This window comes from Xiphophorus hellerii, chromosome 22 (assembly GCF_003331165.1).
Source record: "Xiphophorus hellerii strain 12219 chromosome 22, Xiphophorus_hellerii-4.1, whole genome shotgun sequence".
Lineage (NCBI taxonomy): Eukaryota > Metazoa > Chordata > Actinopteri > Cyprinodontiformes > Poeciliidae > Xiphophorus > Xiphophorus hellerii.
The window spans coordinates 15399951-15419369 of NC_045693.1; the positions used below are offsets into that span (position 1 = coordinate 15399951).

The window sequence follows — 19419 nt, forward strand, 5'->3', positions numbered from 1 at the left end:
GTGCATTATTTTTCCCCATAGCCTCTTGCCTGTCATGCAAAATGTTTAATTTTAGTCTCATCTGACCAGACCAGTTTGATGTTCTTAACAGGTTCATGAGCTATGGGTCTCTCCACCTTCCCCAGCTTTCCCATAGACCTCTTGGATGCTACTCAGATTAGTACCCTCCTATCCCAAACTAACATTTTAGATGAATGTTCAAGTCTGTCTGGCTTTGCAATTGTGCCATATTCTTTTCATTTTCATATGATGGATAGAACAATGTTACTGATTTATAACCTATCCCTGCTTTATGAGCACACCACCATTTTCAGCATGCTTTTTCTTCAGATTTAGTTATGTGCTACTTTGCGCTGGTCTATGTCACAAAATGTCCAACTGAAATATATAAAAAATTGTGGTTGTAGCATGCAAGTATACAAAAGTTTGAGAATTAATGCTTTCCATCTCTAAACCTTTGTGGGCAGACACCCTCTAAACTAAAAGCATGGAGAGACATGGCGAGATAGAGTGGTGGTTGTGGATTGTCTTTAGATTTCTCACTTTCTGTCTTTCTTGCAGAGTAAGAAACACGCTAACAAGGTGCGTCTGTTCTACATGCTTCACCCTGAAGACGGAGGACCACCTTCCAAAAGACTGAGGCCAGATAACCCAGTAAGCTCGTACTTAATGTTAGTGTGTATTTATTTGTCTTTTTCTGTTTTACTAAACTAACATGAATATGTCTTTTCAAATCAAAGTAGAAGGAATTTATAGAAGAAATTCCTTTTTTTTTTTTAAATAGTTTCTAAATTGCAAAAAACTACACTGACCATCTACAGTTGTAGACCATGACTGCTGTAAGAAAAGTGTTTGCTGTTCCTTATAAATATTCCTGAGCGTGTCTTGTAAGATTTAGTAGACGCAGATTCTGCCAAGTAGTTCTATATCTGACAATTGCAGGTCTTTTCTAAAGAAGTCATTCTATTATTCTGGCTCTCCTGTGTGAATTTGCCCTGGAAATGGCATGATTTGCATCTTTTGCAACTATGGCAATAGCTGAGGTTGCATTTGCATTTGTAGCAAATTGTTGCACATCAGACATGATGCACAGAAGGTATTTTGGTGCTTATGTTTAAATGTGCAGTCATTATTAAGTCAGTTTATTTGGAGTGACCCATGTGGCATGAAGCTAAATAAACAAAAATAATATTTCCAGTGCCTGCTTTGGAGAAACAGCTTTTAAGAAATAATAAAAATAAATAAAAATGCATACCACAATCAAAAAATTTAGCCACAGTAGAAGGCTAGTCAACGTGGAGAGATCACTGACCTTTACTTTTTCTTGTCAGAAAATGTATCACTTTGACTAAATGAGCTGAAGCAATTGTTAATATTCCCATTGTTGGAGATACTAGATAGAGTTGTCTTTGTTTTTAAAGCAAAATTATTAGGACAGACTTTGCTCCAGAATAGAAAGAGAGTAGTGTACTATGGAGTTACTGCTATAAACCAATTGCTTTGTTGAGATAATAACATTCCCTTGTGATATATTGGCCTAGTTTTTAATGTATCCCCCTTGCCTGATAACATGAGATCCTCTGATGTCTTTGTTTTTCTCCCACTGTTTATAGTTGTGCAGACTGTGATTGTTTTACATAATTTATTTCCTCCGTGTGCATCCAAACATTCATTATCACATAAAATATTATATTTACTGATAATCCCATCTTTACCACAATAAAAATATATTTGGTCTAAAATCTGAGATGTACATATCAGGTCTTTATGGATCAATACATATTTAAATATTTTGAGGTCCAACATGCTGATTTGGATCTTGTTTACTCGCACTGTCACACACTTTAACTCGTTATAAGTATTGTATTAATAGAACAATTACGTGAAAAGGCAAGGAATCTCAATGTAAAAAGGAGATCCATTGTAGAATGAAAAATTAAATCAAGAAATGACAAAACTAATTTAAAAATAAATTAAACAAAATAAAGTTTGCCAGTGTCTTGGGGGTTTTAATTAACTAAGAGCAAAAACTGTTAAAGAAAAATGAAAATTAAGGTTTGAAACCACTCTTGATCAATTAAAGTCAAAGCCCAGGAGCAATCATAATAGAATGGGGAAAGCAGCCTTACTTGTTGAGATCTGTGTAACATCCCCTAAAACCAGGTTAAGTCTTTTAGGCATTTCCCCACCTTCATCTCTATTAGCTTGAAAGATAATGAGGTCTCTGGTTTAACAGCGGTTCAGTCTGCCAAGGGTTGATCTAAGCCTATCAGGTGCACTGTCTCTTTTGGCACAGGCTTGTGGATGTCTGGAGGTCCCTTAACCGGATCACTACAACTCAGGTTGCTGATACGAATGGAAAACACTTAGAGAAATTGACTAAGTGACACTAAGTGCATGTCTGAGTTATATAGGGAGACATTTTCATCAATCTATTAGAATTTAGAGCAGCAAAACCTAGAAAAGGTGATTAGTCTTCCATGTGATCTGATTGGGAGAATATTGTTGATAGAAATTTTAGTTCTGTCATAGTCTGTGCTTCCAGAAGACAAATTTTTCTTAATCATCTAGTCAGAACTGGATTTAGTGTAAAGGTAGGCACTCAGCGGTAAGTGGACTCCTCTTTTTTTCTTCTGCTTCAGACATCAGACAGACCTAAGTTTTAAAACAATGTCAACAATCTATAACTTTAGCTGTAAGGTTTTTCTTACAGTCCTGCAGTGGCTCAGTGTTGCTGGGTTGAACCCACTTTCCATCCCTCTAGGTTGCCAGATCTAAAAAAGAACTGCACCAATGAACACCATTTATCAGGTAATCATCCTAATAAGTAAAAAACAAGTTTAGACACTAAATTTGACACTATTAATATTTAAAACTATGACTGATACTGGATTACCTTGAAGTGTTCAGAATTTCTCCATGAAAAGTACATGTGAAGCAGTGCAGCAAAATAATAACACTTCAAAGGAACTATAATATCTATTCACAGGCACTGAGACGAAAGCACTTATGCTCATCAGCTGATAAGCGCATAGTCTTCTTATGTTTTTCAGTTACCACCTGGTTGGATAGGAATTTGCTTTTTATTGAACTTATAGATATACAAGGTCCTTTTAAAGTGATATACAGAAAAGGCTGTTAAAGTGGGTTTTAATTCACATACCTATAACTATCTTTTATTATCCTTGGAAGCACCCAACACCTTATTAAAAAAGAAATTTCTACCCATGAAGAAAAAGGTTCAATTCAACATGTAGCTATTTAGAGAGTCAACTTTCTGGCTTTGACATTTTTCTGTTTTTCTTATGAGAAAAAGTGGCAACTCCTGCTTTTTATCTAACTCCAAATTCATGCAGAAGTCATGGCATTGAGGGAGCCTAAAAGTCAGTTTATAAACAGAAAACTGAAGGCTGCCACAAAGACGTACCTAAAGCTTTTCCATTAGATGGAGATGGAGAATAAATCAAACTGGAATCCAGTATTCTCCATATACAAGATATATAAAGAGAGCATTTCAGGAAAAGTTCAAGAAAAGTTTTGACAAAATGAAATTGGGAACTTAAGATGTATTTAAGCTGGAATTCTGCTTGGGTTCAGCACTGTTCAAATGTGTAATACTTACCTTTGGATCAATTAAACTCTAACATAGTTTCTAACAGAAGTAAAATTGTCCAGATTACACTTATAAAATAATTTGTCAAAAGATTTTGGGTGTACACATACACTGACACGCAGTGCAGAAATATAGACACCTGCGTCTCCATCTGTCTCCCAAGGTGAATAAGACATGACTCAGCCTGTCCTGGCCTGCAACTCATATGGGACAGTGAATGCATATAAACAGGTCATCAGACAAGCACACACACCAATCATCTGCCATACTGTAATGCAGTGCGAGTGATGCATCTAGTGCTTTGTGCTTGATTGTATCAGACAGTGCTGGGAAGCTGATATTAAATGAGCAGAGATGAAATACTCAGTCTGGGTTAAAAAAAATATCTTTTCTCCTTTCATCTATTTTATCTTTCTCCTTCCATGGGAACTTTCACACACATTTTCTCACCTCTGCATCTAAGTGTGTTTTTTTTTTCACTCTATCTCTGCCTCTGATTGACATGCCGCTGTCCGGTGGGAACAGCAGAAAAGGTTTTCCTCAGAGTCAATGAACTGCCAGAGTAAAATGCCATGCCTTGAGGTTTTCTGTGTTTGTGTGTAAGTGGAAGTGTTTGTCACAGAGAAGATGGAGAGAAAGTAGGTCGTAAAGGTGCTCACAAATGTAAGGGATGGTTTGTTTAATCTCCCGTTTTCTTTGTGCAGTTTTCTACCGTTGCACGGGGTGAAAAATATCACATTTTCCCTTCAGCTTTTATTCTTCTTGTATTATGATGCTTGTGCTGTTATCCCTTTCAATTTGCTCTTAGCACTTCCTCAAACTCTGCACTGCTTCACATGTAAATTTAGCAAGACTTCCCACAGCAACTCGGCGCCGAACGGTGGGAGAACCAAGAAGGGGCTGAGAAAAACAAAACAGAAGGAGAAGAAGATAAACATTGCTAATTAGGAGTCTATTGTTAGTTGCATGAGTTGGAAGAAGTCACCCTAACAAAAAAATAATAATAATAATATATATATATATATATATATATATACTGTATATATATACGCAGCAATACAGGCGTCACTGTCAGACAGATAAGAAGGCATACATGCATGTTGACACAAGCACACACAACAATTAGGTTGCATGCAAATCAGTTGCGATAGATGTTTGAAGTGTGACAGGTAACAACAGTAAAATAACAGGGAAATTTGGAAAGGTTGATGACTTTCAGCAAAGACAGAGGATAGAGGGAAACAGTGAGTCAGACATGTTGTTTATTGTTTAAAAGGGTTGTGCAGAGTGGCAGCCATAATGAGATGGCAATTATTCATCTGTCAGTCACCCACACATGCATGAAATTGTTTAAAAACTTTCCCCCTGCTTTCACTAAATCCCTGGTGTGACGTATTTCGTCTTTTCAATCAGATGCCGTCACTGTGGTTTGGCTCCCATTTGTGTCACTGAATCTTTTACTCTTCTCTGAGTCTTGACAGGTGAGACCCCTGCAAGTTTCTGCACTGTGTCATCTTCAAATCTTTGTCCCTAACCAAGAAAAAAATAAGAAAAAAAATTGCTACAGGATGACGGGCTGCTCCAGTTGATTTCCCTCAGCTAAGATTTTGGTTCAGAGAGGTTTGAAGTAAACAATGTAAGCGAGGGTTTAGGTGGAAGGAAGGAACAGAAGGATAAAAAGAGAAGGAAATGTTGCATAAAGTACACATGAGAGACTTTGGAGGAGGAGAGATGAAGGAATGGGGATATGAGAGGAAAAACTCTGTTTAAAAACAAGACAGGATAGAAAGCATTTGCCCTCCAGAGAACTACAGTGTCTCTGAAATGGCACAGAATTGAATATCATATAACTATGGAAAAGCTGATTTTATGTTTTAAAGCGACATAACATCAAAAAAGTGCAGATAATTTTCTGCTATTGGGCTTTATCTGTCATTTATGTATAACATCAGTAAATCAGTCAGTCGGAGGATATAAGTAATTTTAAAATTCCTGTTCTAATGCAGAACAAATCTTTTCAGTCACATCTTTAAAATCGGGCAAGCATTTTCATATATGATGATAGTGGAGAGTAGTATCAGGGAATCTTTCTTGGTAATCACAGATTTCTTTGACAGAAAAATACCTTTTCCATGAATATGACAACAGATTTTTTTGTCCACATGGTTGCTTAGAGCAAGGATGGAGTGAGTACTTTTGCCTCAGACATCATCAATGTAGGAAATGTGGCTTAGCATTGTGAAAGTTAACAGTCAAACACACTGTTTGGTCTACGGTCGCTCAGTTGGCAACAGTTTTACCCCAACTACAGTCTCGGTATTATACCAACAGTAACTCAGGGAACACAGGGAAAAAGACAACAAAGTTCATACGATGTGTAAGTCTGATAGCTGAAGCAGGGAGTCAACAGCCTGACCAATGATTTGACCAAAGCTAAAAGCATAACATTTCACATGTATGTTTAACCTTGGTAACTTTCTCATTATTATTAAATATTTGAAGCAAACCAAACAAAAGGGTCAACATTTAGCTGCAGATGTCATCTCAGTATTTCAGCTTCCCTTTCAACTCTTACATCTGTTGCATTAGGTTTGTGTGACATTCGAGAGCCAAATGACATGTTGTTGTGGAGACTAAATGCAGACGGACTGGTAGACTATCACATGCATAAAATACAGTGTCCTTAAAATAACACTCTGTGTAGTGCAGTTAGATCCTCATGAGTAAAAATGTAGTATTGAAATTACATCACTTAAGTCTAGGGACATTACATATTTTTTATTTATTTTTATTTTTTATTTTTTTGTGACAAGCAGTCATTAACCATTGTGGAGACTGGGCTCACCACAAAGCATATTTGATTTTCTAGGTATTGAATTCAATTCAAGTTTATTTAATCAGCGACAGAGCAGGAAGAAATGTTGTGATAGAAACAAAGCAACCATTGTTTTGTATGAAGATTTTCTAGCCACAGGCTAATTTGCAAACAAAGTCCTTGGTTTGACCTTTTTTAAAAGATAGCAAAATTGGAATTAAAAATTCTACATGTGCACCCCTCCCATGCATACACCCCCCCCCACACACACACACACAGACACACCAAGGTGCTAGTTTGCTAGACTTCCAAGATACTGTTTACAATCAACATTTCTTAACTTCCCCATCCTTATGGAGGATTATCCAAATAAATATTCACTTTATAATCTCACATTTGAGTTGGAGATTTGGGTTTCATTACTTTTGTTTGAAACACATTTTTGGCTCCATTCTCAGCTTTTCTGTGCTCTGTTTTGTCTTTGACACCTTTTTTAAATTTTACATATTTCTATGTAAATGAACGTTATGACCTACCTTTGTTTTAGGACCTACAAGCCAGAAAAGATATATTATAGGGAAAAGTTGCACAGATTATTATATATGCCATTTAAGTCACAGAAAAGGGAATATAAAGCAGCGAGAGAAATTCAGTTTGTTTTATTGATGCAGGGGAGAGGCGTAGGACAGTTGATGGCACGCATTTACACGTCGTTCACAGCAGGCACGGGCATGGAGGAGGCGAAGAGGCAAGGCGGGAGAGGGCAGGGAGAGGAGGGGATGGCGAGGGCCTGCCAATACAGATAAATATTTCATCCCACAACACACAGAGTCACTGAGACTGGGACCCAGAGGGGGAGAGAGGATGCAGGGGAGGAAATGCTAAGAGCAAAGGGAAAGCAGGCAAGACAAAAAAAAAAACAAAAGAAAGAGAAGAGAGTAAAGGAGAAGAAGAGAGAGAGAGAAAGAGAGAAAGCCTGGAAGGTAAAGGTGTCCTTATCTCTCACATCACTGTCCGTGACGCTAACCAGGGATGACATGAGAGAGACTCACACACATCCTCAGAGACACACAGCTTTCACCCACTCATTCAAATATGATGTTCAAGGGACTACACTGTTACTGTATTCACTTATTGTAACAGCAATTTCTTGTAAAAATCTTTTTGTTTTGTTTATTTTTTTCACTTTGACAGCATACAGATAAAAGAAAAATGAAACAAAGAATAAAAAATACCTAGAAAGTAAAACACAAAAATACAAGGATGGATAAAAAGAAAGAAAGAAAGGTGACACTCAAAACAGATTCATCTAATTCGTCTATATTTTAGACTATAAAAGGAAACATACAGCTTGTTTCATTTTTTACTAGGGTATTACACACAAAATCTTTCAAATGTGTTTCAAACATTTTATGATATTCACATATTCAGGGAGCACAGCAGTTGGGTAGACTTTGAGCAGCAGTCTAAATAAAATATCCTCTACACTAGATAGGAAATTATTTGCTTGACGCTGACTGAAACATGTAATGTTTTGTTTCCAAACATGTCCTCCACAGAGTTTTTTTGTTTTTGCTTCTTGTCACAACTAAATATTTTTGATCATCAAACATTTATTTTATTTTATTTTTTTTTTTTTTGCTCTAGTGACCCTTATTTGAGAGTGGAGAGCAGATCCTGAGAGAGATCCGCTTCCACCAGGCCGGGACTTGAACCTGTGACAGTCTTGTAGAGAGCTAAGACATCCGAACATGGGTCGCACGTTTTATCCCTGTGCTGTTCCCAGAGAAATATTTTATTCAGACAAAGATGGCCTAAGTTGGCGTAATATAATCATATATATGAATCAATATATATGATTCAAATATTGAATAATATATAATTCAATATATGATAATTATATTGAATTATACAATACTTTTTTGTTGTTTTTTTCATGTTATTTCTCATTTGCATGTTAATTTATAGATTTTCTTTCAAGGTAACATTTTCAGTTTTGCTTCGTTTGGGCATTTTTAATGACAGCAAAGCTTATATTTTTGTCTGTCTATCTTTGTCTGGTGAAGATATGAACTTGTGTGTGTTTGCACATTTGTGTCAGTCAGACAGTTAGTCTTTTAGCTTGCGCCGTCTCCCACGGGGAGTAACACTGGCTCATCATTAGTAATGAACCAGCAGCAGCAGTGGAGAGGCCAGACCACAATCTCAGCCCTGAGAGACAGATGCATATTTGATTGTCACTCTTTTTGCCTTTGTGTGATTGTGTGAGAGAGAAAACCTACTGAGTTGAGAGAAAAGGTTATTTCTCTTTGTTCCCTATTTTATTATCTGCTACTCTTTCACCTGCACTATTTTCTTTTATGTTTCACCAGAGTTACCATTTTCCTTCCGTGCCATTTAGCTTCCTTTAACCATCTTTCCCACTTCTGTTTTTCTAGGACTGTGCAGAAACAGAAGTAGACAGAAACAAGTGCTGTACCTTGTGCAACATGTTCTTCACCTCCGCCATTGTGGCCCAGTCCCACTACCAAGGGAAAACCCACGCCAAGAGAGTGCGCCTAGTACTTGGGGAACCACCAAACCTACCCACAGCCATAACCAGCCCTAGAAACACAGGTGCATTTTACCTTTGTTGTTATCTGTGCAAATCACTTTAGCAATAATATAGACAACTCGGTTTAAGAACTGAAAAATTCAATATTAATTAATAAAAAAACAAATAAAAAATTCTAAGATATACTGACAAAAGGCAATTACTGATCAGAAACAAACTGGGAAACTCTTATATTTAAACAGGAGGTATTATGCAAAATAGACTTTTTTTAAGCTTTAAATTTTGTCCTAACATCATTTCCTCATCAAAAACAAACCCAGAGAGTTGCTTTCATACCAACTGTGAAAGCACTGAGGTGGATGTGTCATTTTACAGGTATGGTTTCCTCCAGCAGGTCTTGGATGCTACGATGGTGAGCTAGCTACCATGAGTTCTACCAAGTATCAGATGGTGCATGATGAAACTGGGAGACCACCTGTATAAAAGAAACTTAAAGCTGAAGCAGAACTGGAGCCTTTAAGACGGCATTGAACCAAAACATGTTTGTAAATCCTCCAAGGACTGGATATGAATTAAGAAACGGAAAGCTGAAGGCCAAAGCCCAGATCTGTATCCTTTCTATGATGTAAAACTTGAAATGGACTCAATATATGACAATTTATCAATAAATAACATAAGAAAAATAACATTTTTAATTACAGTATATATCTCATTTTTTATGTAGGTATAGGAATGGATATAGTACATTGTAGGCACCTCTCAGCCAAAACATTCCACCTAAAAATAAAGAGAGAAACAGGACACAATAGCAGAGGAAGGCCCAAAGGCAACATTTTGAAAGCTCAAGGCACAAGGTCAAGAATAAGCCAAGAAATGTAATCACTCCAAACAAACTACCAGCACTGCTGAAGCAGGAAAACCAAGCATCTCTGGAGCATTTGTGGGACTGTTTGCTAAAAACAGAGTAAAACAGACTGGAGTAAGCAGTTTTGTGCAACTTCACCCTTAATAAGAGTTCAATTTACAGGTTAAAACTTAAATGCTTGTAGTTTATATTCATGGTTCACCTCCTTAAAAATTTTGAACTTAGTTAAATTCCACCACAAAGTAGTTTAATATAAAAAAATCTGCCCATTAAAAGTACATTTTTATTTGCTGCCACTTTTAAGGCACTTCGAGGTGGGTGTTCCACTTGGAAAAAAAGTTTTATTCTGTTTCCAGTTGTCAGCTAACACAGTCAGAAGTCTTCATTTAAAGAAAACATGTACTCATTTCACTTAGACTTTCCTGTGTGATTGACAAAGAGCTGAGCTAGAAGAGTCTGGATGCATTAGGGTGCAGATTGCGGACTTATTCTTCTGATTGTGTCTGTTTTATCTGCGTACCCAAAGTAGGTCTTACTCCCTGACTGCAGCAGGCTCCAACATTTGACAAAATGAAAGGAGTACAGAAATATTTTCACATAATGTTTTTTGATGTTTAGGGCACAAGCCTTCAATTTACATCATTAGGTTAAAATGATGGGGGAGGCTGGTTCCCAAAGAGACACATTTGTGTTTAGCAGCATGAATTGCACCCACACACAGATTCACACTCTTAGCAGTCAACAAACTCTGTCCTTTGAAAGTAAATGTTGGAGCACTTTTCCACACAAACTAGCTATTGTTTTCCCTCAAAGTTTCTTATTTTACAATAGTGCTGTAAAATATATCATAAATGTATCATTATTGCAATATCACCAGACACAACATGAATATTGCAAAGTGCCAAAACTGCAAAAGAGTATTAAGTAATTATTTAAGTTTCAGGCATTCAGTGTCTCTATGCTAGTAATATATTTGGTGACACTTCTTTAATGCATTATAAAATTTTAAAGAAGCTTAGGTGGTGATAAGCAACTAGCCTGGTTAAAACCAGTGCCTTGCACTACACTTTGCTCCATGCAGAGGGTTTGGGCTCTTGGCTTTTGAGAAACGATTGATTCCTGGAGACGTGAACTTTGTTGAGGTTTTTAAATTGGGTTTTAAAAAACCCAATTTCTAGCGCTTCCCCTTTACCTATGTAATTTGCCAGTTCGACGCAAAGAAACTTACCATAAATTGCCTGTGCTGTAAAAACAACCATCCTCCACTGCGAAGTGAGAAGTGCCAATCTGAACAAGGTGGTTGTTAATGTTAATTCCATATATTTGGAAACATGGCCAACACAGACAGAATGGCTTCATTCACTTCCTCCACTGCCAGTTCTAAAACTAGAAATGGCAGCGGACTACCATTTCTAGTAGTCCGCTATAGACTACAATTCTATAACACTGCAGAAAATCAACATCAACTTTCATTGCTTCTCTTAATGTTTGCTGATTGGCTAAGTTGAAAGTTTACCGTAAATTTACTTAAAGTCTAAAATTTAGAGAGGCATGTGAAAAAAAGGGCTAAACTGAAAAGGTCATATAATTAGCAATACAAAATCTCTGGCAAGTAAAATAATCTCCTAGGTATTTCCTAGTCTTTGTTCATGGGTGTTTGAGTATCTTTTTCTTAAATGTGTGTTCTGGCGAGTTATCTCCAAGGAAGTTTTACATAATGTGATACAAATTGGAGTGAAAGGGAAAATTCACAGAGCTGTAAACACACCATTGCTCCAAAATGGAACATTATAATCAGCCCCCAAAGTGGCTCCTGCTAAACTTTGGCCTACTTTGGAAAACTGTCACTTCTGTGCTGCTGCTGCTGTGGAATTTCTGTCTTTTTATGACAGTGGGACCTGGAGGAAAAGATACAGGGGAAGTAGCAAAAGAAGAGAGGAAGAGTGACCTGGGAGAGAAGGAGAGGATTTCAGGAGAGATTAAAGTCAAAGCTAGCCTTTGTGAGCTCACTGAGATGAGTGCAGCGCAAAAGACGCACAGCCAAGTTGACAGGCCAGGCCGTACATGGGCATCACAACATGAATACACTTACATGATCATCAGAAACACACAAAAGCAGAATGACTGATGCATTTACTTAGAAACCTGGACTCCAACATTCACTGAAGTAAGAAAAAGAAAAGTCAATAGATGCTGTAGAAACTCTAAAGAGGTAGAGAAGAGATACCTGTGTCTGTTCCTCTGTGCACATCAATTGAGCACTTTCTGCACACACTGTCTCCCTCTCTCTCTGTGCCCCTGTCCATGAAAAACACTTACTTCTGCTCCAGTGTACAGAGATCACAGTCAAAAGGGGAAATGGTGGGAAAACAAAGGCAGGGAACGAGAAATTACATTGGATGATCTCTCTCTCTTCGTTTCTGCTCAGTACTTGTTCCACAAAGCTGTCAGAGCTGAGGAACTTCACTCATGCATGGCCACACATAAACAGACAAACATCATCCAGTGCTTTGATGACCCCCTCGTCTTTCACGGGATCAGAGAAAAATTAAAAAAGACATGACAGCCACATAGTTACAGGTTTGTGTTTCAGTAACTGAGAAGATGGAGTGGCATGGCAGAGATGAGCAAAGCGAATGTGAGTGGGTGTGGCGGGTTCGATGAGCAGAGGCACAGCCATAGATACGGTAACTATGTGAACAGAGACTGAAGACACATCAAGGTATCAGTAGCCAATCAGATTGCAGGGCTAGAGTTCAGTCAACACAGGACCACATAGAACAGATCCTCTCAGTAGCTGACCTCAGGGGTCAGTGGTCAAAAATTCATGCATGCTCTTCATTTGTTAGTGGTTGCAGTTAAATACGTGACTCATCCTGGTTCAAAACCATGCATGAGTGGGCTTTTGTTTGTGATATAAAATGTACCAACGTGAGGCAGTGCAGGTTTACTGTCACGATCAGTCTGACTCTAAAGTCTTTGACTCATTCAGGATAGTGAATTGGCACATTTGGAGATACCATCTGGTATCATAAGCTTTCTCTCTCTGTCTGGCTGTGGACCTAGCTCCCCTCCCGGGTTGATGTCTTTCGTACACGTACTGTACCTTAACACATGCAAGCAGGCTGTGCTGGATCTTCGTTCTAGCACACAAACACACACTTTCTCTCAAGGGATCACATATTCAGTCCGCTGCCCAAACACCCACACGCACACACACGCAGACATGCCATCTTTTCTGTGAGAGCCACTACTACGTCCTGTGGCCATATCAGTGCCTGTTGGCTATTAATGGACAATCACCATGGTAACCAGTGTCGTGTCATGAGTAGCAGGTCACCTGGAAGTCTGCCATTTCCCCTTTTTTATTCCCTCAGAGGACAGACAAGACAAGGTGATGTTGAAAAAAGATGAAATGGAAAGGATTAGTAGGATGGTAAATGTGAGCAGAAAGGCAGCTCTTAAAGATTGGACCCCAGAGTGCCGATTGCTTCGGCTCTCTAAAGTGACACTTAGCACAGATCTGGCCAACAAAGTCTAATTTGATCGGTACAACCTACCGTTGTGTAAACGTAAATGAGTGTGCTCAGGACCATGCATTAACAATGTCATCTTGTTTCATGAGTGAATATGAATGCATTAAATTTTATACCAGTATAATAATTTAATGAAAATCTTTTCAATTCATGTCATTTTTGCATTAGGGCTCAATTTGCATTTGAATGAACATTAATATCCACCTTTATTCCCCCTTCTTTTCTTTTTAATCCTGTAGAACTCCTTCCTCGGCTCTTAATTTTTGCCCTTTTTTTCTTTCTCCTTCAGATTCCTCACCTTCCACCCCGCTGCCCACAGACCCCAACACTTCCCCTGCCTTACCCTGGCCAACGCCAGAGCTCAGTGGAAACGGTGGCAGAGAGGCTGGGAAGTACTGCTGCCTGTGCGGAGCCTGGTTCAACAACCCTCTGATGGCCCAGCAGCACTACGACGGGAAGAAACATCGCAGGAATGCTGCCAGGGCCCGCCTCCTGGAGCAGCTAGCAGGCAGTCTGGATGCCACAGAGAGCACAGGTCAGCCAGAGTCCCCCCTCTCAACTTGTTGACAACCGTGGCTTGTGAGGGTGTTACAATGAACAAGGTTAAGTGAGTAATCATATACTTAGAGTGTGCCAGTGTGGGTGGTAAAATGTTCAAACCGTGCACTTGTAAATGTTGTGTACATTTCACATATGTCACATTGGTATAAGTATCACCAGTTATTTTAGTCAACATTCGCAACAGTTACTTTAAAACTACCTACACACCAAATGTGTTTGACTAACTTTGATGTATAAATGAGAGACATTTAATTCAATTTTGTTACCCCAGCCTTTCTGAATTACATAACTAATGTAATTACCTTTACATTTGTATAGTACTGTGTAGGTTTATCATTTTGATAGTTATTAAACTATGAGGTGTATTTTGAGCTAAGAGTAAAGAACAACTTTTACAGTAACTTAATAAAATACAGTGGTCTCAATACAACTACAAACATTGATATATTTTAATAGCAAATCTGAAACCTTCCTCTAACATAAAAAATATATATTTTTTGTTAAAGTAGAAAAAGGCTTCAGATTGTGCACACATCCTTTTACACACCTTGCAAATGTTATCCACTGTTTTCAGACCATTCAGCAGGAATCACATGTAACCTAGCCTGTACTGGAGTTGTTTTCCTGACTTTCTCTATAAAAATATACAACTATCTGAAGACCAGTACAAATAAGATTTGTTGATGACCAGAGCAACCAAGTGATTTAAGAATAGTGAACTTACAATGTGTGTGTGTGTGTGTGTGTGTGTGTTTTTATTACATGCAGCATTAATGCATTTTATTTTTGTTTTGGACAAAAAATAAACCCCGCCAGTCTGAAGGCTTTTAGGCTTTTACACCAAGGAGTCTTTCTCTGGTAGTAGATTACTGGGACAATCCTGTCCCAGAAAACGCACACAGGCCAAGCAAGTGATGAGGCATTTATACTTTACCTCTATGCGGGTGTGGTAAAAAGAGCCTTCATAGAGTGATCATATAAATGCCAGTACAGGTGAACCTGCTCTGCAAAAGCACCTTCCTAATAGACTATTATGAGGTATACGACCAGGCACCGCGACAGCGCACAAGGCCAGTTTAACATCAACGATAAACCTAGCTTTAGCCTGGGATACGAGATAGTGTTCTCCACAGTAGCTAAGGGGAACATATATTTATCTTTCATGATTAGTTTGAGGAATGGTGATAAAGCAGAGAATCATAAAACATGAAACTGAAATAAACATCTGACCAGGGTAACTGCAGAATGATCAAGGTGCCAAAAATAGACACAATTAAATCAAGGGAGAAGAATCAAAATTCAAAATCTAGTAAAAACCAGATGGAAAAAGAACAGCTATAAACCCCATAGAGTACAACATTTTAAATGAACATATATTAGTTCATAGAAATATTTCTCACTCTTTATATAGCTGTGAATCCCTCCACAACTTTGACCTGATATCTTATTAATTCTGTTTGCTACAGTCTAGCTTTCCAGATCAGTTGTCAGGGTTCACAGTCTGCTCAGATTGCAGCGCAGCTTCTACACTTGTTAGTGTTGTATTTTTATGTGCATAAAACCCATGGGCCTTCTGTTGCTATAGCATATCTTAGCTGCTAAAATACCTCATAGTGGAGCAGGATTTTGCAACTACATAAGACTTTAGTAGAAACTTGCAATGATGCCAAATCCTAGCTTTTAATTGTCACATTTTCAGAGCCTTTTTTCAGTCTGTCCCCCATACAGATCCAGGCTGAAGGATAGCAAGAAGAAGCAAGGCTGTCTTAATTGAGGAGTCATATTAACAAATGTTTGGCACAGAGATACCATCTAACGTCGTCCTACTCCACTTTCAAGTTTGGCGCACTCATGGCGCACATTGCACAGCTTCTACAAGCAAATGCTGATTCTCTAAGAGCCTGAGCTGCGCTGATTGCTCTGTGCTCCAGGTGCCATGACACAAACCATCATCTCAAGAAGCCAATCATATTAAAAGCATGAGTCATGTTGCCGCCTACAGTGGCTCAGAGGCTTTAAAAGTGTCGTGTTGGATATCGTCCGCAATCCACACACTGTGACCCAGATCCCACAAACTGAGCTCTTCTTTTTATAATTTTGACTAACGCATTTAAATGTATGCAGTTATAAATATTTAACAGACACCTTTTTGAAAAATATTACATTTGTTGCATTTAAGAAAATCTCTTCCTTTACGGCCAGTAAAATGTCTTCGTTATAACCTGAGACGACACTCTATGATGTGAGTTTAACATTGTTATATGATATTTACAAAGTAGAATGAAAGTGAAACATTGTTTTGTATATTTTATTGATAAAAATCCAAGGCGTGTGTTTGTGTTTTGCCCCCTGAATTCGTCCTTTGTAGAATGAATCACCTTCTCTTTATATTACAGCTGCAAATCTTGGAGTATATTTTACCCATTCTTCATTGTAAAATAGCTTAACCTCAGTCAAATTAAATTGAGATGTTCTGTAAACATTAGTTTACAGTTATTACCACAGGTTCATGTTTAAGTCTAGGCCACTCTAATGCATAAATCTCACTTGGTCTAAAGAAGGCATTCCTAGCTGCAGTCACCGGGAGACACTGTCCCACAACCTTTACATTAATCATGAAGGTGTGCTTCTTTTAATAAAACACACCTGCATTAAATGAAGAACACATTATCAGGCCTCTGTGGAACCATGACCTCCTGCAAAGGTAATTCAACCATTTCATCCAGGTGCGTTGAAGTAGGGGTGCATTCAGGACAGTGGCCCTTTAAAACCAGGGTTAGAAACTCCTAATCTAAATCTTTGCTTTTTATCTCCAACTCTATTTTTAGACTCTGCGTCAGTTTTAAACCTTTTCTTGCCTCAAACTATTTTTTTTCTTGAAGTGTATTGAGTGCCACACATCACCTCTGACCAACTCTTTTGCACTGCTGAAGAAAATTATTCCCACAACATAAACCTGTCTGCTGCTCTGATTAATTCTGTTTGGTGTTCAGTCATCTATAGAGTAAAAAGAACAATTAGAAACCTAACGTGACATGGTCAATCACTTCCACTGACAGGCCCAGTTCTCAGAGAAGTTCAAAACTTGAGATTTGTTTTGTTGCCAAACCCACAACTTTATCTCTAATCTGTTAAGTTTCTTGGTCTACTTGATGTTCTTTGTTGCCTAATGTTCTGCAAAACCTCAGAGGATTTCACAGAACAGCTGCATTTATACTGACATTAAGTTATACACAGGTGAACTTTATTTTTTAGGTTGTTCAAGGTCATTTGTCACATAATATTTTATCCTAAAGGTACATGGGCTGGTTATAAGGCCATGTACTTTTAGCTTTGTATCAATAAAACATTTTAAAACTCATGTATTTTTTCAATAAAACATTTTAAAACTCATGTATTTTACAATAATGTATTAATTGGCACTGTTGTAAATCCCTCCCAAATATGTTAAAGTTTGGGGCGGTTACAGTTTTTTTTCCCACATTTTTTCATATAATGACTTGATCTGATATCAGTCAAGTATTTTTGTTCTAATTCCTTTTAATACAAAATCATTGCATGATTCTTACTGACTACAATCTGTGGCTGCTTGGTTCAGACACATTTCCAGTTTTGGCATAGTTTTCACTTTTGATTGGCTTTTATTATCACCTGTACTCCTTTTCCTATTTCCAATCCATTTTCTCCCATCCTTTCAGCTGCTGTGCTCATTCTCCGATGCTTGTTGCTTGTTCCTGTGCTTTTTTTGGTGTTTAAATGTGTGCACTTGGATCACAAGGAGCTCAGATATGGCGTCACATCTCAACTGTCATCCTTGTTAGCGCTCTGCAAGGTGTGGTGAATTATATACATAATATTCCTCCCCTCTACTAACGGTGACTACAGAGTCTCCCTACTGTTTTATGCTTGTATCCCAATGATAATACATTCTCGTGCTTTCATTAGTCTTTCCTATCCCATCTACCCAGTAGCTAAACTTATCACAAAATAGCATAATATTTACATGAACACCATTTGTTTCTTGGAGACATTTCCAGTAGATAACGAGAGAGGCGCTGTGGGTGTGGCCACCGGCCAGGGAAGGAGGCTGCCTCACTCAGCTGAATCTTAAAATAAATCACAACAGAGTAGAAACCCCTTAAGAAGGCCCTGTTCTTTGTCTTTGTGGCACTCTGGAGATTCAGTATGGAATTAGAAGCAGTGAGATAAGCGTCTGGGATTGGAGAGCGTGTGTGTGTGAGTGAATGCTTGCATGGGTCCATGCGCGGACGATTCGGTTCAGAAAGAATACAGTCTGTAATTGATGGCTCTGTCTCAGTTGTGAGGCGGAGATGACCTCCTGTCCCTGGAGATAGCACTCCCTGACATAGCTGCACATCACTTTCATAGATATCCACAATCAATTCAGGGCTTTGTAGATAAATGTGTTTATCATTGAGTCAAGATCAATAAAATGCCTAACCCTTACAACAGCTATAGGAAATAGCTTGTTCAAATAAGTTTTTATATAGATTTCTCAATAAATTGTCTTGACAACTGTTTGAGATTACTATAATCAGAAGAGATGGCTCTAAATAACAAAACTCTGAAGTTCTTGTTAGCTCTATGCTCATTAGTGTAAACACTAAGCTGTTTCAAAAACATGACATGGCGTTAATTTTGTTAAATATTTTGATGACAAAATCAATTACGAGCAGTCCATATTTTCCACACTGCTTTTCTTCTCTATCATAATGTCCTAATCTGCAATTTCTGATCTTGGCAATTGAGAACTGTCTCATTGTTTGGGTTTAAAGGAAGGTCACAACTTGTGCTTTCCATTAGTTCACACAAATTACTAATGGAAAGCAAAGTTTTAATGCACAATATTGTAATCAACCAAATAATGCAACTAAGCAGTTTTATTCTGATTGCACTACCACACACATTGGTTTTGCAATGAGAACTGCTATTCAGTATATTGCACAGCTCTCATTTATATCAAAATAGCAGAAATACATAAGTAAATTATAAGTCCACAGCATCTTTTTGAATGTTTCCCCTAAACCTCAGAGCTGAATGATAAAAGACACTGCTCTAAACACATGCTGCTGTTGCACTGCTGTCTAATGGACATTTATTTAGGTTGCTGACAAGTAAACAAGTTAATTATGTAAACTGTTGGCTAAAGGGATCAAAATTATTTGAAGTTTAAATATTATATTTCTTTAGAGTTGAAAGAATACCATTGTTCATTTTGTTAGAAAATCTTGAATAAGACAGACAAACATAATTAACAGTTTGCATTTAAGTTATGTGTAATACAATCATTTTAATATTATTAATGTGCAAAGTGTTTTACACTGAAATATGTCTTAATCAATGTTGACTTGAAGTGGAAAACAGTTAAACTAAAACACAAACATCAGTTTAAGCAAATTTCAATTACATCTTTTATTCCTTTATGGCTTCTACTTCGTCCTCTCGGAAACAGAT

General features: G+C 37.8%; 1 protein-coding gene across 1 annotated transcript in view; it reads left to right on the top strand.

The window, feature by feature from the left end:
* Positions 1-19419, top strand: part of LOC116713541 (zinc finger matrin-type protein 4) — a 65797-nt gene that overhangs the window by 25056 nt on the left and 21322 nt on the right. The window contains exons 3-5 of the mRNA XM_032553727.1: positions 562-654; positions 8867-9044; positions 13673-13918. Of these exons, the coding sequence (XP_032409618.1) occupies positions 562-654; positions 8867-9044; positions 13673-13918 (517 nt within the window). The remainder of the gene's footprint in view (positions 1-561; positions 655-8866; positions 9045-13672; positions 13919-19419) is intronic.